Source organism: Gymnoscopelus braueri, assembly GCF_963280865.1.
Source record: "Gymnoscopelus braueri genome assembly, chromosome: 9".
In the NCBI taxonomy this organism is placed as follows: Eukaryota; Metazoa; Chordata; class Actinopteri; order Myctophiformes; family Myctophidae; genus Gymnoscopelus; species Gymnoscopelus braueri.
Window position 1 is genome coordinate 40199015 of NC_137610.1, and position 27971 is coordinate 40226985.

Genomic DNA, 27971 nt, shown 5'->3' on the forward strand with positions numbered 1-27971 from the left:
CATTTGTCAAATGCGTCTTTTTTATTTTAAGTTGGATGCTAATTTAAATGGTGCATTTATATGGTGCCTTTAACCAAAACGCTTTACGCACCGAAGGCAGAGGAAACCCTGTAAGGAACCAACCTTCCCATTGGGGGCAGTTAGGGGTGTGTAGAACAGCTCCAGTGTCTCTCTCTCTCTCTCTCTCTCACACACACACACACACACACACACACACACACACACACACACACACACACACACACACACACACACACACACACACACACACACACACACACACACACACACACACACACACACACACACACACACACACACACACACACACACACACACACACACACACACACACACACAGAGTGAACTGGAAAACCGCAAGGTTCCCAGTTCGATCCTGGGCTGGGGCGCTCCCCTAGAGTTAGTGTCGAAGTGTCCTTGAGCAAGACGCTGAACCGATAAGCAGGTTGGTGCCTTGCATGGTTTCCTCCGCCATCGGTGTATGAATGTGTGTGTGAATGGGTTAATGGCACAATCAATGTAAAGTGCTTCGGATAGAAGCGCTATATAAATGCACCATTTAACCACACACACACACACACACTAATCCTAAAACCAGCCCAGTTAACCAAATTTGAGCTCTTCTTCACATCTCTCTGTTCTGCTCTGGGTCCATGAAGATACCATGGTTTGGCCCCCTCCTGGTCACTGCTGCTCTGAGATGATGAAACCCTATTTCTGATTCTTGACGTAGCGTGGAGCATGGACAAGTGTAGGCCCATCACGTAGCTGGTAATGAGTCTGGCTGGAAGCAGAGCCCTGGTCACCCAGCCCTATAGAGGAACATAAAGCCTGGTTTATACTCTGTAATACCACGGTGTCGCTTGCCAAAAAGCTTTTTGGAAAGCAACACCCAAGGTCAAGGTTCAAGGTTGTGCTTTATTGTTACATCTTGTACACAGGTACATAAGAGTAAATCTTATTTTTGTTCGGCTTCCTTCAGACAATGCAGCAGCATAGGTAATAATAATAACAATAAAAAGAGCAAAAAAAGAGAACATCAGCGTATGTACACGACACGTGCATATGATCTTGGTATATCATATACACTAACAGCATTTTTTCAGTAGCTGCCACATTACTTTATGTAAACAACTTCACAGTATCTCCTCATGTGAATAGATTTAGTTTCTACGAGTCACATAGAAAACAGTTAAAAAAAAAACACTCACCATGCATGACGGCGTGGGGAAGGTAACCGGCTACCGCTAGTCTGGTGCCGGAGTCCCACGAGTTCTGCTGGCACGTAGCGCTCTGGACTCGGCTTGTCCAGCGTGGGACTTCTTATTTTACTCAGCTTGATGGCCATGAAGAACTGCAATACACTCTGCAAGGAAGAAACTTTGATTGTTACAACACACACAAACCACTGATAATAGGAAGAAACTTTGATTGGTACAACACACACAGAACACTGTGCTAGGAAGACACTTTGATTGGTACAGGAGGTACACAAGTAAGTTAAGTAAGTAAGTAGTCTTTGGTATGACTCGGCCAGTATGGTATGAACCCCAACCACCCAGTCTCAGGGCAGACACTAAGCACAAGGCCACTGAGCTGGCTTACACACACAAAGACTATATTACTGGATTCACTTGCTGAATGCAAGCCATATTCAACCGTCGTCTTTCTATGTTTTTTGTTTTGTTTTTTCTATCAATGTCCTATATGACTAAAAAAATGTAGAAAACAGTCAATCCATAACCTCTCTCTTCACAGACCAATGCTAGAAATAGGGACCTATTCTGTTTGTTGAAGAGTGTTATCACTACACACACTCTATAATTAATCATTCTAGTTTTTAGTTTTTATTTGAATCAATGCCCTATGATTCACAAAAAATGCACATACCAATATTGAAGTCTGAACTATTTTGTTTGTTGAAAATATAAACTGTGAATCTATGTATTCATTTTATTTTCCTGTAACTCTGTTGAATGAACCCTAACTGACTGAGTGACCCATGAACCTCTAGCACCACCCTCAGGCCAAATATAAACATTTCACACAGATATATCATAATCTAACAGGCAGATTCCATGAAGAATCCTGCTGACTTTAGTTACCCCATGGCTTTGCAATAATCTAAACAGCTGTTTGTGTCATGGGTATATCCACACAGAACATGAACATAACAAGGTGATAAAGCGGCTCAATTATTCTTCGAAACAAGGTTCATTTTTCCACCTTGAATAAAAGCATCAACCTATTTGACTAATAGCTTGATTCATGAATTGTCTGATTTATTTGTCACACTCTCGGTGTGTAAGCACCTTTAGTGTTGTACTTTCTAAAATAACTTGTTTACATTCCTTGTTACAAGGGGACTAATGTGTATTAACATGCAGGCAGAGTACTCACCTGACACAGATGTGATGTAAATGTTGACCACCGTGACTATGAACTGGAGAAAACAACAAATAAACAGAAGATGAACAAAAAAACTATTTTGTAGGGTGTGTGTGTGTGTGTGTGTGTGTGTGTGTGTGTGTGTGTGTGTGTGTGTGTGTGTGTGTGTGTGTGTGTGTGTGGGGGACCGGACAAGTGTGGACACTAGAGCATATACGTGAATCACATTGCCACGTTGTTGTACAGGTGAAGGTTTGTTAGATTTTCGGTTTGTTTGATTTTTCCCAGTGTGTGGATGGTTGAATAATTGACATTTAGTAATAAAACTGCATTGAAAAGAATGAGCACATGATCCACAGTTGAAATGACCAGTAGGGATATTGTCTAAAAAGGCTCAGTATCAGGGAGGGTTGTGTTCACATACCTGACGAGTAGGAGGTTGGGGAAAATAGGCTTGAGAGTGTCAAAACCCATTAAGACCTGAAGCCGATTCTAAAAATGTCTTCTAAATCCTAACAGTTTTATGAAAAACAAAATGTTTCTATGTCAGTGGTTCTCAATATTTTTCATGTCAAGGACCCACAAAATTATATGTATTTGGCCACGGACCCCATCTCAAAATATGTTGTTCCAGGGACCCCCAGAAGCAAAGATTTGAGTTACAAATGTTCGCTTAAAAATACACTAGATATTCAAAGATTTGCAAAAAGATCAAGATAAAAAAAAAAATAGCAGATCTACAAGCTCATAGCGCGGCACTCTGTGCCGTGCTATGAGCTTGTATATCTGCCATTTTTGAATAGCCAAAGTATAAGATTAAGATTAAGGTTAAAGTGGTTAAAATCTAAAATGACAGATGCGTTCCGGTCTTAATGGGTTAAAGCTGCGATCCGTAAAATGTATGACCAATGTATAAATGTTTATGCAAAAACTTCCAACTGCTGAGCCAAGACGGAAAGCCTGTTTGTGCAGGGGAGGTATTACGCTTTGAGCTTCGCGCACTACCTCTTTGTCAACCAGTAATGGTCTCACCCAACCACAGGATCTACATTTCTCAATAGAAGAGCAGGAGACCACCTCCAACCACCACAGATGTGCAACTTTATATTGTATTAACATACCACAACAGATGAGTTAAATAAAGTTGTTAGCAAAGTTTTAGCAAACCAAAAAAAGTCATGGGTTGCAGATTTAACTAAAGCAGTGAGTGAATGGAGAGAGAAAACAACAGTGTCCAAAAAAAGTACGTACTTTAAAGCCAGGGCTCTGGCCTCCTCCTCAACGTCAAACCTGCCAACCCACAGTCTTCGAAGCAAACTCAGCCCACTGGCCTCAGAACTATCTGTGGGCAAGGCAAACTCCATGTCCAACAGGCCCTGAACACACATACACATGACCCCCATGATTATAAACACAGAACAGGTTTGGAACTAGGGATGGGACGATAATCGTGATAAAAAATGCACACAATAATCATATCGCAGATATTTTAAGTTATTGTGAAATTGTCCTCCATCATACAGGATTAATTCGCTTTTGTTGAGCTGCAAATGCAGTACAACTTCCAAAAATAGCAGATCTACAAGCTCTGTCTTGATCAATTTAATTTCACATCTACTCTACAACTGCTAGTTTAAAGTTTTCAAAGTGTTATATTGAAGTCTGTTTCTGTCAATTTCAAGTGGTGTCATGTGTCACTTATTGACTAAACGTGGCTGATTGGCCCTCACCCAGCGTAATTCGCTTCTCATTAGCATAAAGTTGAGCCAGACCTAAACATTTTGGCGATCTCCTCGCCTGCGCCGCTCCACCACCAATCCCAAAATCCTTTGTGCGGAAATTCCTTCCGCTTACGTAGAAAATGAATGAGGAAATCCCTTCACTCCTTGTAGGTGTATTTGCATTTTGCACCATGACATACCATCCCCAAACAAAAAAAAAGTGTTTGTGTTGGTACCTGGAGTCTGTGGGTTGACGTGGAGATGATTCTAGTCAAAAGCAATAGCATGCTGACACGAGGCAGCAGCTCTGGTCCATTCTGAGACAGAGAAGAATGGTGGTTACCACACACAATGTCGGGAAACAATGTCACATACACCTCTCAGTCTGCATACACACAATGACAACTATGAGACATGACATCTTCCATCCAGTGCGACAATGGGAGCAGAGTAATAGTGTTTATCTTTCACAGTGGGATGATGTTCAGTAGTTTGAATGTTTGTTTTTGTGGCAAGTACACAGCATATTTTATGCACAGATTAAAGCGCATAAAAAGTTAGTTATAGTTGTGTTTTTACTTAGGATTTCTTACTTATAACTTATACATTTGCGGCATTCTGATGTATTTTATATATTCATCATGCTTCCTTTTACTGACAATCTATGTCAACTGGAGCTGTTGAACAGAACAAATTTCTTTCTGTATTAATAAAGTCTGTAATAATCGATCTATTTACCTATCTATCCATCCAAAACATCGGGTCATAAATATTACAGCAAAACCCCCCCGCCCCCTTTAGTAGTATAGTTAATGTTTTAGCATTTTTTTTAACTGCACAGATCTCTCATTTGTTTTAGTCCGTTTCATTCTTTTGCAATGATATGCTTTTAATCTCTGCGCTTTCGCTTCATGTAAAACCAATTATATAACCAAATGGAGGCAGTTTACAGGATCAATTGGTTCCATTTATACACTCTCAAAGAGTTCAATTAACAGAGGATTTTAGTACAGTCTAGATTGGGGTATGTGCTTAATGAACATCAAACTGGGGGACTTTGATATATTTAAAAAAGTTGAGAATCACTGGACAAAAAAAAACGACAACACAGATTCTGAGAAGTACCTTGTCTATGTGTGTGTCCTTGCTCTCCACCTCAGCCCTGATCTGGGCGTGTACGTTGACGATCTGCAGGGCTCTGATCATCCTGAACTCGTCCTCCTCATTGCTGCCTGAAGACTCCCTGAGCATGGCGTTCAGCAGGGGGAAACAGAAGGAGAACGCCGGGGCCGACAACAGAGCCACATCTGAATGTGTGATGACAGGAGAGCAGTCAGTCCAACACCAAGCCCCGGCCTCAATCCTGTTGCATTTGTGTTTATTGTTTAACTGTTTCTTATCAACTGCCTTTGAAACGCATCATTTGTAAATGTGAACTCTCATCAGCGCTGATGGTTGCGTTTTGAGATGTGAAACTTGCTGTCAATATAATATCTTTCAATATAGTTATTAGACTGAGGAACCGAAACTTTTAATTTGAACCACTTTCAACCTGTGTCCCTATTTTGGGCATGTCGATATAGGCATTTTCAGATTAAGTGAAAATAGCCGATTTACAAGCAACACATGTAGTAGATCGACTATTTTGCCATGCAACACCGTCATATAAGTAAGCATAAAATAGGGTTTAAGTGGTTAAAGCACTAACATAGTGATTTGAATGTCCTTTCTATTCAAGCTTAAGCAGTGTGTTGTTGATTTCCTTACCCAGTGGGGGAGTAAGTGAGGAAGCACTTAGGTTGTTTCTCCATAATATGCAGTTTCTTGCTTTCAAGAGTTCAAGCGGTGGGACTGGGAGATGTTTTTCACTTTTTCCATGGCTGCCTGTATCCAGATGTCAGGATATCCCCTCTGTGTGAATTTGCTAGACATTATTCTCTATATGTGTAGACAGTGCTGCAGATCCTACTCACTCTATTGAATTAGCTGATGGGCAAGCTCCTTTTGAGTGCTGTAGGATGATAAGAGTCACACCGGAGGAGAGTGTTATGATCAGTGGGTTTACGGAACAGACTGGTGGTCAGTATGTTGTTGTCCTTGACTACCTTGATGTCCAAGAAGCTGATTTCCTTAATGTCTGCACCGTAACGGTGAAGCAGAGGTGTTCATTGCAGCTGTTGAAGTATTCATGGAACATGTTTAGGTCTTGCTGAGTGCCTGAGAAGATGATAAACAACAACATCTATAAATATAGAATCTGACATGCTTATGGAATGGATTTTCTGGGCACAATACAAATGTGTTCTCACATTTCCCCATATATACATTCGCTAACTATGGGGCCATGTTGCTACCCATCGCACAGCCCACCCTCTGTAAATAGAAGTCGTCTTTGAAAAGGAAGTTGTTATTTTGTCGGACCCAAGTGGTCAGTTCCAAGATACAATTAGTGCTAGGATAAGCATCAGTTGAGCGTTGCCCCAGAACATATTCAATGGCTTCCAGACAGAGCCCCAGGGTGGGGAATGTTGGTGTATAGGCTCTACACATCAAAGGTTACAAACAAGTCATTATCACTTACTGGTCCGACATCCTTGAGTTTCTGGAGGAAGTCACCGGCGTCCCATGTAGGAAGTTAGTTCTGCAACACTGGGTTTGAGATGATGGTCTACAAAAGATGATATATTTTCTGTTAGAGACCCAATGCAAGCAACAATAGGACGTCCTTTCTGTAGTGATCTGTAGTGATTTGTGGATCTTAGGCAGTGTATAAAATACTGGGATTCTGGGTTGGTCTACCTTCAAGAAGTCATGTTCACTTTTTCTGAGGTCCTCCTTCTCCATGAGCTCCTGTAAGTGTCAAGTGGTGGGGTTTCTTGTTCATTTTTGATAAAACTTACAGCCATTCAGTTGTCTCTCAGCTTATTTATCATAGTCATATATTGACTGGATCACTATGGTTCCCACCTCTATCAGCCGATTTATTGACAATTGTGGTGTCTTGTTTCAGATCCATGAGGGCCTGTCTTTCAGCTTGAGTCATGTTTCTGTAACACTACACCCACACAAAGCTGTTTTCAGTGCTTTCAAGTCTATTTCAAACATCAATCTACTACATGAGTACAGTACCTTATAGACTAGATAAGATCACAGTAGACTGGAATCACTGGATCTGTACACTTTGTAGGCAATTATTTTCAACAATCTCTAGACCGTTAACGTTCAAAGATGCAGTAATCCGGCAATACATTTTGTCTGCATGTGTATGTATAAATAGTATACCTCAGTAGAAGTTTGTAGTGCCATCATGAAAGGTACTTTTATGTGTTCTGATAGAGGCAAAGTTATGTAGAGAGAGAAAAACAGAGACAGAGAAATCACTGACAGGTCAACTATTCAACACATTGGATAAATATGTTTCTACATGCCCTCTGTCAAGGTTAGAGGAGTAAAGTGCTTTGATGTTGTGGCTGTGATATTTAAGATGAATGGCTGAACCAACTATGCACATCTATGCCTGCCCTGTACACACAATAGCAGAGCAGCCTCATGATACGTTACAGCCACCGTTACTCTACTGTTGTGTCATCGAATAGCTGAGCTAGGTCAAATAGATGATGACAAATCGAATCAATGATTTTAATAAAACCCTGAATGACATCCTGGTGCAACAACCATGCAATGAACACTGCAAATTTTAGTTAGCACACAGACACCACACAGGTGCACCTGGAATAAAATAGTTGTGTGTTTGAAAATAGTTGTGTGTTTGAATCGGAAAGTCATCCTCTCTTTGTCTCTTCTACACAGCAACATAGTCAGTGTTAATTTAACTCTGAGAAACAAGTTGAACCAAATGGACCAGTATTTTACTGTGTTCAGCCTTCCTGTCACTCTCCTCTATGCTCTGTAATAACTCTGAATGTACTGAATGGACTCTAATGTCCATTACTACATACATGATAATTATTTATTTATTGGTAATGATATCTATACTACTACCGTATATATTCTATGCACTGTAACATTGGACTGTTTGGCCATCAATATAATGTAGTTGCAAATTCTTGTCCATTGACAAAACTAAAATCCTTCCATCCAATCAACTACATTCTGTACATCCTGTGTGTGCTTCTTGCATGGAGAGGGCCATCGTGAGTTATTGCTACTGCAAAATAAGATGCCACAAGGCATTTACACTCAGCACCTCTCCAGGCAAGTTTGCTTCAGCTACCACAAAAACATATTACATTGTGAGAGTACAGTCCAAGGTTTCCAAGCCTTACTCGGACTCCAGTCACACAACCAAACCGTCCTCCTCCTCCAAGCTGGTCATGATGCCTTCTACTACTGTGTCACTTGGGGGCAGTAAAGTGCTAGTCAGGAATATGCTCCCTTAATAATACTGAAGAAGGAAATTGATATCAAAGGGAAACGGCCAAACAGAGTAGTGTCATTACATGTCTGTCTTTGAATCATCACCTTCATTTTATGTTGCTTCAGCTAGAGCAGCTCTCCTCAGATCCATGATAAAGCGTCCGTGATGGAAGGCCTGTCCACACTGGATGTGTTTGTCCTCCTGAGGGTACCTTTGTGCTACTCTCCATGTTCACACAGCTGTTCACTTGGAGCTTATCCAGACTACACTGAACCTGAAGTAAACACCAGATTCACAATGTTCATTCAGAAAACACTGAGGTTGAGAGATAAAAGACTACTGATTACTGTAGCCATTTAACATTCACATTAATATTTTTGATTTTTCTCATTTTCAAATGCCAATTTGTCAATCTCCTGGAAACAAAGTATGTGTATAAATGCTTGCAGAGGTGTTAAGACACCAACAAGTAAATGTACTCCCTCTTGTACTTTAACTTCAGACTCCTGGTATGAACGCAGACAATTCTCTGTCCAAGCATGTGCATTAGCTCTTCCCCCAATCATTCGTTTATGTGTGAATGACTCTAGCCTAGGAGACGAGTCTTGTGTAACTGTTACAACAGAATTGTCTATTCTCACCTTTAGTGTCACATACTATTAGGCACCTACTGTAAGCTTTTATTACTTGTGGTGACAGCAGTGAATAAACCAAGTTCAGTGTACTCCCCTGTTCAGAGAATTTGCCAGTTCAGAGAACTTTGAACTTATACTCAAATCACAGTTATTCCAGCCCCTGGCTACTGCTTCACCTCAGGCACCATGACACCTACAACTCAAAAGCTAACCCATTAAGACTGGGAAAGCTTATACGTATAACTTTAAAACCGGGAAAGCACCTGTCATTTTAGATGTAGCTATGTATATATAGCAACAGGAATTCTTTAAAAAAAATAATAAAAAATAGAAGATTTTCTGAAAACTAGAAATTTAGAAAGCGGCCTCAGGTCTAAATGGGTTAATCACTTAAGCCATATTTTATACTTCAGCTATTCCAAAACAGCAGATCTACAAGTTAACAAAGCTTCGCATAATGAAGCATTTGAAAACATTGTGAAACTTTGGGATGCCAGACAAAAGAAAAAAACAGTGCTATATTTTGCTGCCTACACCCATTTGATGCATTAAGCAGTGATAAGCACCATGGACAGCGATGCTCTCTCATGCGCTCTCTCTCTCTCTCTCTCTCTCTCGCTCATGTCTGTCTGTCTCTTGTTTCTCTCTCAAGCACTTGACCATTCAAGTGCTTGAGAGAGAGAGAAAGAAAAAGAGACAACCAGCCGTGCTGTGAGATCCCTCCCCACACTGTCAGCAGATCTCAGGCAACCTACAGCTCGGGTTGTTTAAATATTACTACAATAACTAATAATATCATTGTAAATATTTAGTATTTGTAAAAAATAAAACAAATGAATAAATAAAAACAATAATCATGTACCTGTCCCTCTGCTGTGTCTTCCATCGCTACTCGTTCTTCTGCTGACTGCTCTTCACCGTGGACTAGAAGAAGGTCTCCACACGCTTCCGCTTGGCCAGGAAGGCCTTACTGATGTCAGCTACAGCACAGCTGTACTGACTGAAGCTTATAGTCATCTGAATTTGGAATATGGAAAACATGAGATGTCTGACACTGCAGAGATGTACCATCTCATTTTCAAGGGGGTCGACAAATTACAAAATTCTGAAACAACATAGAACAAAATATAGAATGTTTTCTGTAATTTCTAATTAACCACATGAACCCTATAGCGTCCTTATTCTTGTAATTGGGCAAAAAATTACATTCAACATGCAATAACATTCAGCGAAAAGTGGATCGGCTATTTTCTGCAAAGAGATTTGGTGTAGAGGGGAAAAAAGGAGGGGGCCAAGAATAGACCTCTGGGGGACCCTGGTCAACAAAGAAGTATACAGGGTTTAAATGGTTAATGATAAAACAAAAACATGTCCTGCCTTAACCGTTAGACCCTTATGGGTGTCAGTATCCTCTTCATCATTCAAAAGGTGTTTCCTTCCCTTTAGAAATTCCACTAAAATTGAAACATGAAACCAGATCAGTTATTTGGTTCAAATCAGTGGTGTGTTCTACCGTTATATGCTGTATACGCCGTGTGTGTTGGTTGGTGTGGCAATTAGAGACAACTGCCACACCAACATGTAAGAGCAAACGTCGCTACCACATTAACAAAGTACAAAGCATATTGTCATTCAAAATGGGATGAAATAATGTGCTTTATGACAACTCTCTCTGTAGAATGTATATGTAGAATACACACTATTGTGTGTATACAATGGTTTGTGTATACAAACAAGTTAAATGTGAAATATTTTAGTTTAAAACATGTCATATGGGAGACTTCAAATTAAAGTTTGTTTGATTATAACCATGTTGTTTTGTTGCAAATATGCTTTTTTGCTCGAAATTATATCTATCCCTACTATATAGAGTACTGGTACTATTGACAATTTGACATGACTAATAATCAGAGTTCTAAGATTACTTTTTGACCACCTCTACTTCTGATTGCTTGTTATGCAGACTGACAACCCACATACTGTACTGTACATATACACGCCATGCCTGGGTATAAAATACATATTGGCCAGTAATTCATTTTTAACCAGTGTGTAGAACCAAAAGGATGGAGATTATTTAGGATTAGGTGAGTGTGTGTGTGTGTGTGTGTGTGTTGTGTGTAAGGAACAGTGTGGAGATAATATGTTTTAGATTACTGCCATAGTTCAAATCTTTCACTTAATGTATTGCTGCTGTAAGTGTGAATCTCTATTCCTTTGGTTCTCTACATTATTAAGTCTATTCTATTCTATTATTATTAGCTGCCTATGTGGTCCATCCATCAATGTATACGTTTCCACAAAAAAAGATAAACACATTAAATTGATGTTACATTAATGTAAGTAATCTTTTCCGCAGACAAACTATAGACTGTTACATCTTTCTATGACAAACTTTTCTAAATGTTCAAAAGAAGTTTCAAAAGTTTTCCAAAATAGCAAAAGTAGCAGATCTACAAGCTGAAAACAGTTGTGATGTATATATGCTCACCTTTTCTTTTCACCAGTACTGTACATGCTAGGTTGATATGGTTGTGGTTGTGACTGTCTGGAAGGTTTACAGAGGGTTGGAAAGCCTCAGCCTTGGTCCCAGCACCAGCAGCAGAGATCCTCTGATGATTCCAGGACTTGCTAGATGTCTTCATTTTCATCTGGAGAACAACACAACACAACCAAGATCTGATGTTTAGAAAATGTACCTCAGAAACCCTTTAAACTGCTTTATACAGAATTGCGTGAGGTCCCCCATGGATCTATACTTAGTAGAATGTTTCAAAATGTGTCATGTATTTTATTCTTATCTAAAAAAAATCTAAAACAGCCCGTCTACAAGCTCACAATGCGTTGCATCGAGACACATCGTGAGCTAGTAGATCGCCTATTTTCGCTATTTGTCATACTGTATGCCCAAGTATAAGGCTTTAGTGGTTTAAGAAAATGTTCCTGACCTTTCGGTCTCGTTTTACAAATGTGTGTACTACAGTGTAGTGTGACAGGCTGTGTCTGTGCTGATCATATACATGTGTAGTGTGACAGATTATGTCTGTGCTGATCATATAAAACAGATATTTCATATCTCTGTCTCTATACTCTTTTCAGGATTAAAATTCAAAAATACCAAAAGTAACAGATATACAAGCTCGCAACACGTCACTTGGCGCTTCGGGCTTGCGGATCTGCTACTTTTGATGCTTTTGTGTGATGCTGTAGTGTGATCAAGTGACATTGATTTATGAAAAAACACGAAAAGTTAAAATATGGAGATAACAGGTTTCTGCCCGTCAGCAACGATACGTACATTGTAGTGTAACAGACTGTTACACTACACTCCTGACGATGAATTATTTAGGTATGCGGTCAAGTGCAAGCCTGGCTCAGGGAGTCCCTAGGGCTTAGGCACTTTGGATCTTTAACATCATGTCCTGTGTTTTCTAAATCAAAAATCTAACTTATTCTTTCCCGAAAATAGCAGATGTATAAGCCATGTGATATGTTGTGAGCTTGTACATCTGCTATTTTTGAAAAGCTGAAGTACAAAATAAGGCTTAAGTGGTTAATGATCAATAATTATAGTCCAATAACATGATATGTATGATTCTGAAATGGCCATTCTGCATTATGAGTACTTTTGCTACTTTAAGTATATCTTGACACTTTTGATGCATGATACTTCGCCTTATAAGCTTTTGAATGCAGGACTTGTACTTGTAAGTATTTTTACACTGTGGTACTGCTATTTTAGGCAATAGGACACTTTAGTAAAGATTTGGGTTGTTCAGTTATCTTGTCATGATGTAACTCCAAAGGTGGGCAAGATTATAAAAAAAAAAAGTTCCATAACTTCCATTGATTAGAAATGGATAATTCAAAATATGCTCCTCATTGACTTACATACATTGCATGGTGAAACAACTCTCAAAGTCACTACTTTAGCACGTAAATGAACACAAACAAAGCGTATTCGGACAATATACATAACATCATTATGTTATTGACAGACTCCTTAGACTTTGTAGTTTAATTAAACAATAACATAGTTAGAAAAAACTAAAACATCATGCGTTGTGAGCTTGAATATCTGCTAATATATATATATTTCACTGTTATGTTTAATGACAAAACATTGACAGACTGTGAACCTGCTGATGTGAAAAAAAGTGTTAAAACAAACTCAATGAAAAAAACGTGACTAGCACAACTGTTATTGAATAGAAAGGAATACCTTGTATCGCCATATTTCATTGTTTTTTTCGTAAATTAATTCCCTATTTCATTCTTCGTCCTACAACAAAAATTCGGGTCTGCAAGCTCACACACCATCACATTGCGAGTTTGCGACGCCTTGTAAGTTTGTAGATCGACTATTTTTGCACCCCAATTCCAAAGTATAAGGTGGAGTACCTTGTTGGAGGTGAATTGGTGAGTGCTTTCAGACAGCAGTTTGACTCTCATCAATCTTCCCCACATGTTCACCGGTTCTGATCTTCTGGTGCTAGAATTCAGCCTGGATGGATGTACATCACAAAGTGTTCAGCCGCTTTATGCTTTGAAGAACAATAGCCTATACAAAATAGAAATAAATAAATAAATAAGTAAATACAATGTTTATTTGAAAGCAGAACATTTTCAATAGAAAAATGCATCGCATCACTTAAGCCTTAGTTTAAACTCTATCAGTCAAATGAGAAAAGTTCTCCAAAACTGCTGGGAAAAAAAACAGTCTAATTATGTATTGTTAATGAGAACTAGAAAAACACACAAACTGTGTGTGTGTGTGTGTGTGTGTGTGTGTGTGTGTGTGTGTGTGTGTGTGTGTGTGTGTGTGTGTGTGCGTTTGGAGGACTGCCCCAGCCAGCCTATACGTGTACCAACCAACTTATCAAACTTGACACAAAAATCAATCCTCCTGGTTGTGGCATTTGAACCTTTTACTTTCCCACATGTACATGCGTCTCCACTTCGAATAATCACTAAATGTTTGCCATTTACCCCACATTTTGCCTTGCAGAAGACCACTCTCTGTCTACCTCTCTCTCCAGTGAGTCCTCCCCTCTCTCTGGTGGTACAGCTGGCCCTGTCAGACAAGATGTATTACTCCCCCCTAACACACACACACACACACACACACACACACACACACACACACACACACACACACACACACACACACACACACACACACACACACACACACACACAATCCCTGCACTGTTTACAATACACCAAATGACCTCTGTACATAGAAATACTGTACATAAATACATTTAATAATACCTTTAAATACATTTGAATAAATTGCTGCTAATTGTCGCGAATGTTTTCTGCCAAGTGAATGCAAAACATTGAAATACTGCTGTCAACTTTCAAAAGTTTATACCAAGCTAACCTTTTCTTATATGGATACCCCCATATATATCAGTGGATCAACACGGGAAAATGTACAGTACAGTCTAGCCCTAGGCCTAGACTGTAATATGTTGGCAGTTCTTTTTAAGTTTTTTTAGCTGTTCAGTCATAAAATATCAAATTAGAAATTGTACACCTACCTACAGGTGGCTGCAATTCAAAACTGGCCCCTGTGAAAGTCAAAACCTAGCCCCCCCCCCCCCCCCCCCCCTCGAACTGTTTACTGTATATATTTCTTGTTTTTCTTTTTCCTAAACTGTTTTTATGATGTTTTGCATAGTAGTGTATATCTGTCTCTCTACGAATTGGGTACAAGGACCCCAATAGAAACAAGCCAATGGCTTGCTTGGGTTTTTTCATTCCTAATAGCTGACCTTGTATTGAACTGTACTTTCATGTGCTTTTTCTGCAAACTTCTAATAAAGTATTCAATCAATCAATCAAAAAACACTTAATGTTTCCCTAAACACAAGCATGCTGGAAATTTTGAGCACCTCAGAAAATCTGTAGCTTCAATGGTTTAGCAGATAGAGCCATGTTGGAAGTAGTGGGATAGAGAATTACTCAAAGTTCTTAAGTTATTTCCTGGGGTCATATATATTAGCCAAGAACAGTTGAGATACTCTCTCCTAAATTCTCTCCTAAGTGCATACATATCTTAGCCAGGTCCTCTACATTTTTTGATCCAGGCATGGATGTAACTTTTCCACCTACAACGTTTTAAGTTTCCTCAGGAGAGAATGTCCTCTCAACGATACACGACTACATCATGATTTGTGTGCATGGGGATCTCATCTTAAACAAGCTCAGTGCTTAATGAGTCTTCCAGTTTAGCAGACCCGTATTGTGAATTTGTACTTCCATGTACTGTTGTTATCATGTCTTACTAATAAGTACATCAATCAATCATTCCATCCCAGGCTCATCAGGTGGACTTTGTCCGGGGGGAACGGATAACAGAAACAGTTCCACACACCTGATTGCCAGCGGTCATACATAGAAAGCCAGCAGCCCCACTGGCCCACTCAGCCAAAGGGTCGTCGTCGTGGTGGTTCAGCTCCTCCCGGGAGCCGGAGACAAGCGTCCTCCTTTGTCTTTCGTCCTGCATCCTGAGCCTCAAACCTTACCGAGCATTTCAACTCTACTGCTGATATTATTACAACTACTTAAGCTGCTGTTGCTCCTCTAGACCCCAGAGCTTCTCAATCACCAATGCTAATGCTAGCTCTCCGAGCACATCCAGCGTTAATGCTAGCTTGGGTTAGCGTGTCTGCTACGTTTCCTGAAAGTTCAAAGCTGTCCTGCTTTAACAGCAAGGAAAATAAACAGCAACCCTGGGATTCTAATACTAGGTGATTTCTTAACCCCGTCACCTATTGTCTCCCCGGTGGATAGATAACAGATTTACTAAGAGCTTGTTCCATCTCTCGTTGACCTTACAGAGTCCTACGACTACCCACCTCCACCAATGACCATATCGCACGTGACATGGAGGTATATCTTCTTCTTCTTGTTATTTCCGGCAGACTGGATGCCTTACGGCACATTGCTGCCTCCCACAGGTTGGTATTATAACTCCTTTAATATTATCTTCTCAGTTCAACATATTTGTAGTGCCCATGCACCCAAATTATCCCCTTGCTAACATTTCCGTTCTATTTCTCAGCCACAGTTGACTGAGTTTGCAAAAAAAAACTCTCTCAGAGTATTGTCCAGCCACATCTAAGAACCTCCTAGCTGCGTGATCATTTTAATCCTTTCTGATTATTTCAACTGCACAGTTCAAAACCATGGCAATGAAAGGCCAAAAATCTATTTTTGTCCAAGTACATGTTCATCTCCTCTCCATTGCCACAACAAAACAAAAGAGCGGACGATATTGGAAATTGAACAATATAAAATGTAAAAAGAAAAAAAAGGAGAGAGAAATGGGTACACTCCACATTGGATGAAACTGAAAACCCACCTGAAAATTTATGTTCCGTTTATTAAAGAGCTGGAGAGACCCCTGATACTGAACACATAGTCTAACATGATTACTATCAGAATATAGAGTTTTACCATTTTTACAACAACAAAAAAACGTTTTAACCAAACAAAATCAGGTTCACTAGCTTTAATTACAGACTTAATATTTGGCTATGCAATAGCAACTCACAACCATCAAGAACCTGAACCTTCTATAATTTTCACGTTTCCATCATAATCGGAACCAGAGGTATGTCGTAAAGAAACCTCATTACAAATAGCAGATCTAAAAGCTCAGGTGTTGTGAACTTGTAGATTTGCTATTTAAGAAACATTTTGAAAATATATCTTCTGAGTACTGGGTTCCCAGTAGAGATGTAGCCTACCGGTACAATATTTCCTTCCCAATACAGATTTCGATCAGATTCCCATAACTTGCCTATCGGTCGATACCGAGTACCTAAAGCAGGCCTTTCCCAGATGACCTGAGAGGTCAGAGAAATATTGAGGTAAGAGGTTTCTGCCAGACGGCAACACTATGGTAGTCAAGCAGAATGCTGCCACATGTACTGTAGGTCACAATATGGCAGCAAATCTGCAAAACAATCTAGATCTGTGACCTGATAGTATTTCTGTCTGTCTCTCCCTCTCACTTGGTTGTACAGAAAACACATAGCCTACAGAAGATAGGTATTGTAATGATTGTTGGTTTTCTCATCCAAGGAAGTATTCATGACAAGACTTTCTTTAGGAACACTTATTTGCAAGCTTATCACAGTTTGTTGCCAAACAACTCAACTTGTGCAGTGGCCAATTTTAAGATTCCTGAAGCAAACTAGTTTTCAACCATTCAAGCCAATGGAAAAGACACAAAAAACTGCAATCCTGATCATTTTCTCTTTATTGTAATACAATCTGTCTCTCTGAAGATTTGGCAATAATAGATGAACATTTAGCAAAAAAGAATAAACATTCTAAAAAACATTTTGTAAATATAGCTGGTCTACAAGATCATCGCCAATGGAGGTAAAACAAAGAATATCAATGTGTTTACTTAAGGCACTAATGTCCAAACCATTTCTTACACTGGTCACAGTGATAGGGTTACTCTCCAGTATGAATTCTCTGGTGACCCTTGAGATGACCTCTGAGGCGGAATCCTTTCCCACACTGCTCACAGGGGTAAGGTTTCCATCCTGTATGAATACTCTGGTGCCGTTTTAGATGACTGTCACTCTTCAACCTTTTCCCACACTGGCCACATTGGTAGGGCTTTTCACCTGTATGTATCTTCTGGTGACTTTTGAGCTTACTGTTGGAGGTGCATCCTTTCCCACATTGTTCACAGTGGTAGGGTTTTTCTCCTGTATGTATCCTCTGGTGACTTTTGAGATCACTGTTGGAGGTGCATCCTTTGCCACACTGGTCACAGTGGTAGGGTTTCATTCCCGTATGTATTATCTGGTGCTGTTTTAGTTGACAGCTCTGTCTGAACCATTTCCCACACTGGTCACAGTGGTAGGGTTTCTCTCCTGTATGAATTCTCTGGTGATTTATGAGAGTACTGCTCCGACTGAACCGTATCCCACACTGGTCACAGTGGTACGGTTTCTCTCTTGTATGAATTCTCTGGTGAATTTTGAGATGACCGGCACTGATTAATCCTTTTCCACACTGGTCACAGCGGTAGGGTCTCTCTCCTGTATGAATTCTCTGGTGACTTTTGAGATGAATGCTCTGCCTGAACCGTATCCCACACTGGTCACAGTGGTACGGTTTTTCTCTTGTATGAATTCTCTGATGAATTTTGAGTCTTGTGCTTGTGAAGAAGTTTTTCCCACACTGTTCACAGCAGGTATGTTTCTTCAGTGGTTGTTGGGCAGGAAAGACATCTGGAATGGAGAATGAGGGAGATAAAGAAACCATAAAATGTTTGGAAATAACACGTAAGCTGTGTTGTATTACCTGATAATGTTCTAATGTAGAAAAGGAAAAAATAACTATTAAATGTGACGTGTAAAACTATATTTACATAACGGTGGTTAGGATTGATAAATCGACAATCGATGAATCGATCGTTAAGCATTTTATTCAATTAAATCAAACAATTAATTAATTGAACATTCCGTGTAGGTTACTATTCGTTACATTTCTTATAGTTGACAATTGCTGATGTTAAATTAGTCAATATTAATCAATAATTTGCAACATATTAAAAAGGTTGATTAACCTCAGACACGGCGACTAGTAAAATGCGGAGTCGTTTACATCCCTATCAGCAGTAAATACATTCTACATACCTATCCTGTACAACTTAACTACAGTAAATACATTCTACATACCTATCCTGTACAACTTTACTACAGTAAATACATTTTACATACCTATCCTGTACAACTTTACTACAGTAAATACATTTTACATACCTATCCTGTACAACTTAACTACAGTAAATACATTTTACATACCTATCCTGTACAACTTTACTACAGTAAATACATTTTACATACCTATCCTGTGCAACTTTACTACAGTAAATACATTTTACATACCTATCCTGTACAACTTTACTACAGTAAATACATTTTACATACCTATCCTGTGCAACTTAACTACAGTAAATACATTCTACATACCTATCCTGTACAACTTTACTACAGTAAATACATTCTACATACCTATCCTGTACAACTTTACTACAGGGTTCAGCCTTGTATCAAGCAGTCCATGTCCCTGGTTCATCTCTCGCTGACCCTCTGACGTGGCTGAAGATCTTTTGGAGGCCATCGCCTGATAACGTAGATCTCTCCCTGTGGTGGTCTGTGGAAAACACCATGACAAAAAAAATCATTAAGCAACCATTTGCTGCAAACCTTGGGAAAATCGCTGCTTTGCTTTGAACACCGTCACTTCACCACTCACATAACCTCAAGTTATTCACCAGATACTTCTGCTTTTTACCAGTGTTGGGCTCATTATATCACTTGTTACTTTTATCAAAAGGTAATATTATTACTTTCCTTATTACTCCCTGCTAACAGTAAGTCGTTATTACTTTTTGTTACATTGGTTAAAAGTGTACCTTCATCTGAGTTAAATCAACACTATCTTAGACAGGGATCATAACGCTTTGCAGGTTGCTGATCGGGTCTGGGTCTAAAGCGGAAACGGAGCGTGCATATGTGTGTGTGTGTGTGTGTGTGTGTGTGTGTGTGTGTGTGTGTGTGTGTGTGTGTGTGTGTGTGTGTGTGTGTGTGTGTGTGTGTGTGTGTGTGTGTGTGTGTGTGTGTGTGTGTGTGTGTGTGTGTGTGTGTGTGTGTGACTTACTTACTGGATACGTTAGGCGGGCCCTAGTCTGGATCACACTGGTTAATTCGGAATAGAAACCAAGCTTTCCACAGTTAGTCTACGGAGCAAATTTAAACTGGATAAATAACTTGGATGATGAGGAGTTTCTGCTACAGTACACTGTGTGAATGTTTCACTGTAGGAGCTACAGTGACACATTCACACCCCTTAGAAATGTATATGACATTATACTCGCACTTTCATTTTACACTTTTTAGACATAATACATCGCTGGCGCTGCGTGATTAAGGTTGTAGCCTACAAAATTATGTTACATAAAAGGAAAAAAAATACATTGATTGACAACACTACTTTATTCTCTGAGTGGTAAATTACGATGATGATATAAGAGTGTTCAAGCATAGTTGTGTATATATATTTATATATAAATATATTTTGGTTAGTGCAGGACTTTACGCCAGTGGAACTAAGATGAATCTTGGCTTGACATTAACTTTTTGTCCTTTGGACAAGTACCTTTCCAATTCACTTGTCCGGGCATTAAAGTCTGTGTAAAAATGAGTTCATATGGATGAGATGGAATACGTTTAGTCATAGAATCATTAGTTTGATTGGTTGATTAACATTAAAACACAAAAAAAATAAGAAAATAAAACATTATAATGTGGCCATTAGGTTTTTTTAATAATATATATTTAGAGAATAAGGAAGGCCGATGGCCATTTAAAAACTAATTTAGAGCTGACCCAAATAGTTTGGAGCTTCGAAGCTTTGTTCGATGGCACGGGATTTGAAGTTATTTATTATTATTATTTTTATTTTTTTTATCAAAATAGCCGATCTATAAGCCCACAATGCGTTGAAGCATGACATATTGAGAGCTTGTAGATCTGCTTTGCAGATTTTGCGAGAGAAAAAAGCAACCAGGTCTATGAAAACAAGCCCAAAAGAAGCGACTATATGATCACTTCAAACCTATATACGTTGGCTATTTGAAAATAATGACACACCCACTTTGGTACCCAGTTCAGGGCACGACAAAACAAGTACGTCTTTGGTTCCAGTTCCGAACCAACTTTTAGGGTTATTAACTAATATAATTCATTTTCAGTGGAAAGTGGAAACACTCTGAACTGGTTCAAAATGAGGTGTACAAATACAAATAGCTATACACATGAGAAAAAGAAACTAAGGGTGGCAGACTGGCAGTGTATGACCCCTCATTTCAATGGGAGATAACCACTAACTCCACTTGTAGTTTTCTGATATATTCTTTTTCAGGCCAGTTTTGAAAGAAACCAGTGATTCACATCCTTTAATAGATGATGTCAGATTAGTTGAATGAGAATATTCCCATGTTTGTGCTAGATTTATGGGGTCTTTCAAAGCAGATCTGATATATAGTCCAGTTTGCAGCGTGAGAATGCTACCGTCAATGCCATGCATGAAACTGGCAAAGACGCGTATCATGTTGTCTGCAGTTTCATTCTCTTTGACGTTAAAATACGGTGAGGTAACTCCTCATTCACTGCGTGTAAAGTTAGCCTAGCTAAGCTAACTGCTCTCAGTGCTGCCTGTTAAGGGCTGTCCACGCACCGACACATAGGGCATTTGTGCATTTATTGTAGGTCTTACCTTGTAAGATTACTCGCTACTGGAAAAAGGAATAATATTACGGTAACGTGTATATATATAACGCATATATGGTATATGCCCATTGCCCATACCCTGTATATTGATTGACATGCCCATCCATGGGCATAGCGGTCGAATCTGTGGCTCTAGACAACCGAATCTATATATGGGCATATTGGGTTTGTTTATGGTTATGTCTGAGTCATAGTAACATGCCTATGTAGGGGTGTATCGGGTTTGTTTATGGTTGTCAGAGTGACTTGGCCTGACCGCCCCCCCATTAGCCAATTTTAATATACTAGATTTTCAGGCCGCTACTTGGCCTTCAAAGTAAACCTAGTCATATGTTGTGCAAATCACGTTAGGGGCCCCTGTTGTGGCTATTGTGATGGCAGACCCCTGAACAGTGTTTGTGGCAAGTTTGCTGCGGATCGGAGCGACGGCCCACATGGGGCCCCTGGTGTTGCTATTCTGATGGCAGACCCCTGAACAGTGTTTGTGCAAAGTTTGCTGCGGATCGGAGCGACGGTGCGCCTGTGGCCAACTGGTCACCAGGGGCCCCTGGAGGCCACACAGTGCCCCTGGTGCAGTGTTGGTGCCAAATTGGCGCTGGCAATTAATGCCCTCACTGGGCCACTTCAGATGTGATAAAAAACAATAAATAAAAATGAGTGAACTGACGTACTTTTCATCCCGTGGCTGTATATCACATTTCATTTCAGCATAAATTCCTGCATTAACAGGGTTAACCGAGTCATCCATAATGCACACATTCTCTTTAACAGCTGATACAGTCCACGGTTTTTATGACAGCTTGCCTATCGCAGCTGCACATACTGCATATACTGGACCCCTGACCCCTGTCAAGTGAATGGGCCCAGCCTGTCCCCAAATCTGCTTTACTATAATATCAACGGCAAGGCATGTGCAGATGCACAGGCACGCACGCAGGCACACACACACACCCACGCACACATAGACACACACACCGAGATGAGAAAGATGTGCACATACCAGATGTTGCCTCTTACAAAGCCATGTCCCATTATACTGTATTTAAAGTCCATTTGTTTAGCCAGTTCACACTCAATGGCAAGTATTGTTATAAGCCACACAGGCTTTCAAAAAGGTTTTCCATTATTTCTTTAACTGGGTCAAAAGCCCTTGCCAGCTACACATTTTCATGCGTTTTCTTGTTCTGTATGTCCATGGTCCTAGTATAGCACGAAAATTAAGTTCAGTATACTTTTTTTTGTCACGGCCGTGGACATGTTGTTTTGACTGTTGTGTTAACTGTCCGTTGGCTGTGGGCATGGTACGCTGTTACACTGCAAAAAATGGTTACTCATCCGATTGTGTTACCTGCTAGTACCCAGACAGATGGCCAGAATAATGCCACAGCAATAACCTTTGTTCAATTTCGTTCATTAGTACACAGAGTTTAAACCAAGCCCTAATATGATTATTTTGGGGGGTCCCAGTTCAAATATGATTATTTTGGGGGGTCCCCAGCTCTATTATGATTATTTTGGGGGTCCCCAGTTCAATATATATTTTGGTGGAGGGGGTCGGGCCTGAAAAGGTTGAGAACCACTGGCCTAATACATAAAAACGTACATAACATGTTCTTTCACATCAGGATACTGTGTTGATCATTAGACTCAGAGGACCCCCACCTAACTCCCAGTGGGGGACTCCATCTTCTTTATCAGTCAGAGTTCAGATCTGCTTTGAAAGACCCCATAAATCTAGCACAAACATGGGAATATTCTCATGATTCAACTAATCTGACATCATCTTTAAAGGATGTGAATCACTGGTTTCTTTCAAAACTGGCCTGAAAAAGCATATATCAGAAAACTACAAGTGGAGTTAGTGGTTATCTCCCATTGAAATGAGGGGTCATACACTGCCAGTCTGCCACCCTTAGTTTCTAACCCATTAAAACCAGGAGAGTATTTTAAATATATATATATATATATATATATATATATATACACATATAGCAACATAAGTTTTTTTAGAAAGGATTTCTGAGTGGTTCTCAAAAATAGCAGATAAACAAGCTCACAGCGGGTCACTTCGTGCTGCGCTGCAATCTTATATAATAATTTATAAAATGTGTATATATATATATATATATATATATATATATATATATATATATATATATATATATATATATATATATATATATATATTATATTGATCATTAATTTAATAAAATAGTAAATTTCCTGGCTTTTCATTGGTCAATTTGTTTTACGTCTGTACACGTGACGTGTGTGGTAACGCCTGCAGGGATTTTTTTTTTTACACACACAGCCTCTCTGTACGTTATAATGTAGTGTTAATGTGGTGTTTTTCAGAATGTGAATAGAAAGTATGTGTTAAATTAGCTCCAATCGGAACCTCTCCCTCCTATAGCTCCGAGATGAGGTTCCACGTTTGTCGGTGCCGTTTTAGCAGGACATTTTCCATTTTCCATAAATATTTTCCACTTTACATGTTTCTTACCCCTTTCTGCACATCGTATCCAAAAAGTAAGAGTTTTCTGAAATGCTCTCAGATGTTTTAAGTTCTAGCTGGCAATAAAATCTATCCAACGAGTTGAAAAAAGCGTTTAAATAGCTTCTCTCCTAAGTTTTTAAGACATACCCGGAAGTTGCGCCCGCAGAGTTAACATTACTGATTCCCCTCCTGTCAAATGTTGAATTGCATCTTCTAATGCATAATATTATGGAACCGGCTGAGGAGAGAAGCGATTTAAACACTTTTTTCAACTCGTTGGATAGATTTTATTGCCAGCTAGAACTTAAAACATCTGAGAGCATTTAAAAAAACTTTACTTTTTTTGGATACGATGTTCAGAAAGGGGTAAAAAACAACAACATGTAAAGTGGAAAATGTGCGACAAAGTCCTTCTAAAACGGCACCGGGCCACGTAGGACCTCATCTCGGAGCTACATAGCGGAGGGAGAGGTTCTAAATGGGGCTAGTGTGAACGCAGAGCTCCGTGTTCCATGGCCCTTTATCTCCATTTAAGTACAAATGTTACATATAAAGTGTTTATAAATGTTAAATATGACATGTTTTACCTTCAAAACACTGATGGTACCGTCGAAGAGAATGTTGTTGTTGTTCCGTGTTCCGTCCAAGGCATGAACAAGAAGGTGGGTCATTTCCTACTATTTGTGGCCACTTTGCATAACAGGTTTGACAGCGGTGCGCGCGCGTGCGTGCATGTGAGGTCGTATAATATTTGCCTTTTGGAGTAGAAGTAAAAGGACTTGAAAAGGGGAAGTACTCTAGTAATGTAATAAATACATTTACTTAAGTACAGTACTTGAGTAAATGTACTTACTAGTTACTTTACACAGCACTGTCTGACTGTGAGCGAGTCAAATGAACCAGCAGGGGGAGACAACAGACCAGTGCAGCTGCTTAGTGGCCATGATTTGAACACTGCTTTTAAGGAGCAACTCTCAGGTTGTGTGGAAACTGGAACCTTATTTCATAAATGAAACCTGCTGTTGTAAACAACAATAACAAATATGTCCAGTAAACTTTGCTGGGAAGATGTGGTAAAATAATAGCGTCTATACCATTGTTGTTTAATTCATTGACTTGTGTAGCAGTTTTCTTGCATACAAAATAAATAACTGATATTCTGAAAGAATTGTGACAATGTTCAAGATTATAGGCTTTAATATTTAATGTTCATATTGTCCATACTATGGCCATGAAACACTTCAGTCCTAGCCTATATACTTCGTTGACCGTGGTCCCCGAGGGGTACTTGGTCCCCTCCTTTCACCCCTCCTTCAACGGTGATGTTTCTGGTTATTTCCATACCAATACACAGTACAGTACAGTACAGTACTTGAGTAAATCTACTTTGTTATCTTCCTGCACTGCTCGTGGAACACATAAACAACCGATAAAGATGGACATGGGCTTATGACCATGCAGAACAAGGTTCTATAGTTCAGGGTCAGTAATTCAGCATTTAACCAGACTTCATATCAAGTACAGTGCACATAAGACAGATGCACGGTAGAGATGAATGACATAGGCTTCATATGCAGTAGCCTACTGTATTCATAGTATTCATATCATTGTTGATACAGTAGGCCTACTTGAGCAGATGCAGTGTAAATCATCATACATTACTGACATATGCACACAAAACACCTCAAGTTATATTGAAATCATTTACTGACTGTACTATCAATAGTGAAGTCTATCAAAATAGTGTGTAAACTTGGACCCAAATAGAAAGATAGTTTAAACTGAAATATTTGAAAGTTAAAACATGTCATATTCAAAATATAGTTTGTTTGAGTATGACCATGTTGTTTAAAAGAAGTAAAGACAATCTTTTTCCAGTTTGTTTAAATTATGCTTTTTCCTTAAAATAAATAATATCAGTCCTTACAATTTAGTACTGGTACTATTGACACAGAATAATCAGAGTTCTAAGATAAATGTTTGACCACAATCATCTGGTTGTTTGTTATGCAGACAGCCCACATACTGTACTGTACTGTACTGTACTGTACTGTACTGTACTGTACTGTACTGTACTGTACTGTACTGTACTGTACTGTACATACACACCCTGCCTGTGGGTCTAAAATACTTATTGGACAGTAATACTTTTTATACCAATGTGGACAACCAAAAGGCTGGAGATTATTTAGGATTAGGTGAGTGAGTATTGATGTTGTGTGAAAGGAACAGTGTGTTTCTGCTTTGAGTTAGCGTGCAAGCATTGGACAAGTGCAGGGCAGGCCCATCACATAGCTGGTGACAAGTCTGGTTGGAAGCAGAGCCCAAAAGAAGTGACTATAGGCCAAATGAAAAATAGCCGATCTACAAGCTCACAACGTGCGTTGTGAGATTGTAGATCTGCTATTTTCTTCTTTTTTATCTTGAAAAAAAGTGAAACGTTTTGAATATTGTTTGAAACATTAACACCAATCTGGTAGGGGTCACAAAATACTTATGGATACCGTGGACAAATACATATTCATTTGGGGATCCTTGACATGTTGAGAAATGTTTGTGAACTACTTGTTTCAACAACATTAGGAAGCAAGCCCAAATAAGCAACTACATTTTAGAAACAAGCCCAAAAAACCACAACCCGCAAATATGCACCACCAATATTTACAAGCAACTTTACAGAAAACCAAGCCCAAAGTTGCTTCTAACAAGCGGACATCGCAACATTGACGACAGTGTCACTTGCCAAAAAGCTTTTTGGAAAGTGACACCCTCATGTGATATAAATAAAAAATATAATGTGGTTAAGGGCTTTTGACTTTTTTTGTTGTTGACTTTTGGCTTGTCTGGCCTTCTGTTGTTCTCTTGTTTTTGATCTCCTTCCCACTTGCCCCCCACCCCTCTTCTTCTCCCCCCCCCCCTCTTCTTTCTATGGAACTAACGTTGCGATGGGAATGATGTACAAAAACGAATTTCACCCACTTTTTTACCTTGTAAACCTGTGATGTGACAATAAAACTGATTCTGATTCTGATTCTGATTCTGATTCTGACACAGGGTCACATTTTAAACATAACACATGCAATCTATTATGTATTGTATCTACATTTTTCCACCTTATAGATTCTGGTTTACAGTGTAAACAGATATTATATTATATTTTGAACAAATAGAGAACATGACATACTAAATCCCATTTCTTCAGGTCTTTACAGGTGTGTAAACTAGTAAAAAAAACAAAAACATTTGGTTTTGTTCCCATCTCTCCCATTGGGTGCACGGCTGGACTACAGATATGGTCAATAGAAATATGTCATTGACCAGATCTGTATAGGTGGCACACCTGAGTGAATACAACATTTCTCTATAACTCGTAGATCTGCTGTTTTTTGGGCGGTGAAACCGCCCCTATAAGTGAGGTTTGGATATTTGTACAACAAATCCTGCGCTGTGATTGGTCAAAAAGTACCCCGCCTAACCCTGCACCGTGATTGGCCAATCACAGTCTATTCAGGACTGTGATTGGCCAGTGTCACATGACACATGTGCATAGCCCTATATAAGAAACCATAACTTAAAAAAAAAACAATAATTTGTTTTTTTTAAAGTTATGGTTTCTTCCATCATAAAGAGTGTTTCAGTAAATGTATTTATTTTTTGTACATGATTGGTTGACTCCATTCAGTATTGTGATTAGCTAGCAAGACACCGCCCACTTCACACAGGGTGTGATTTTTATTTTACATTATGACATGCCCAAAATAGGGACGCCAGGTTGAAAGTGGTAAAAGAATCGGGGCACATTGACTGAATAATTGCCAATGCCGATGTAATTAAAAAAGAAAATAAGGACAGACAGACATGGCGGTCGGATCTATTCCCAAAGGGGTCCCTCCCCAACACTGTCACTCCACATAAAGTCACTCTCTCAGCTCTGGAGGTCACTCCTTATAAGGTGGTGGTGGTGGGGGTGGGGGTTGGGTGGGGGGGGTAAATAAATGG

The 27971-nt window shown here is 39.4% G+C and overlaps 2 protein-coding genes across 2 annotated transcripts; both read right to left on the reverse strand.

Moving 5' to 3' along the window:
• Window positions 1-339: 339 nt before the first annotated feature.
• LOC308092032 (stalled ribosome sensor GCN1-like) lies at window positions 340-10088 on the reverse strand. Its single transcript, XM_080437823.1, has 13 exons — window positions 10006-10088; window positions 8613-8782; window positions 7413-7459; window positions 6930-6980; window positions 6712-6798; window positions 6236-6347; window positions 5898-6141; window positions 5256-5437; window positions 4367-4447; window positions 3661-3785; window positions 2422-2464; window positions 1233-1387; window positions 340-833 (listed from the first exon to the last, which is right to left on the reverse strand). Exons 8-11 carry the CDS (start codon window positions 5379-5381, stop codon window positions 2458-2460), a joined length of 339 nt encoding a protein of 112 aa, XP_080293949.1. The 5' UTR covers window positions 5382-5437; window positions 5898-6141; window positions 6236-6347; window positions 6712-6798; window positions 6930-6980; window positions 7413-7459; window positions 8613-8782; window positions 10006-10088; the 3' UTR covers window positions 340-833; window positions 1233-1387; window positions 2422-2457.
• Window positions 10089-16910: 6822 nt separating this feature from the next.
• Window positions 16911-24658, reverse strand: LOC308091424 (uncharacterized protein). The gene is made up of 3 exons (XM_080437042.1): window positions 24560-24658; window positions 19196-19337; window positions 16911-18409 (listed from the first exon to the last, which is right to left on the reverse strand). Exons 1-3 carry the CDS (start codon window positions 24641-24643, stop codon window positions 17622-17624), a joined length of 1014 nt encoding a protein of 337 aa, XP_080293168.1. The 5' UTR covers window positions 24644-24658; the 3' UTR covers window positions 16911-17621.
• Window positions 24659-27971: the final 3313 nt, after the last annotated feature.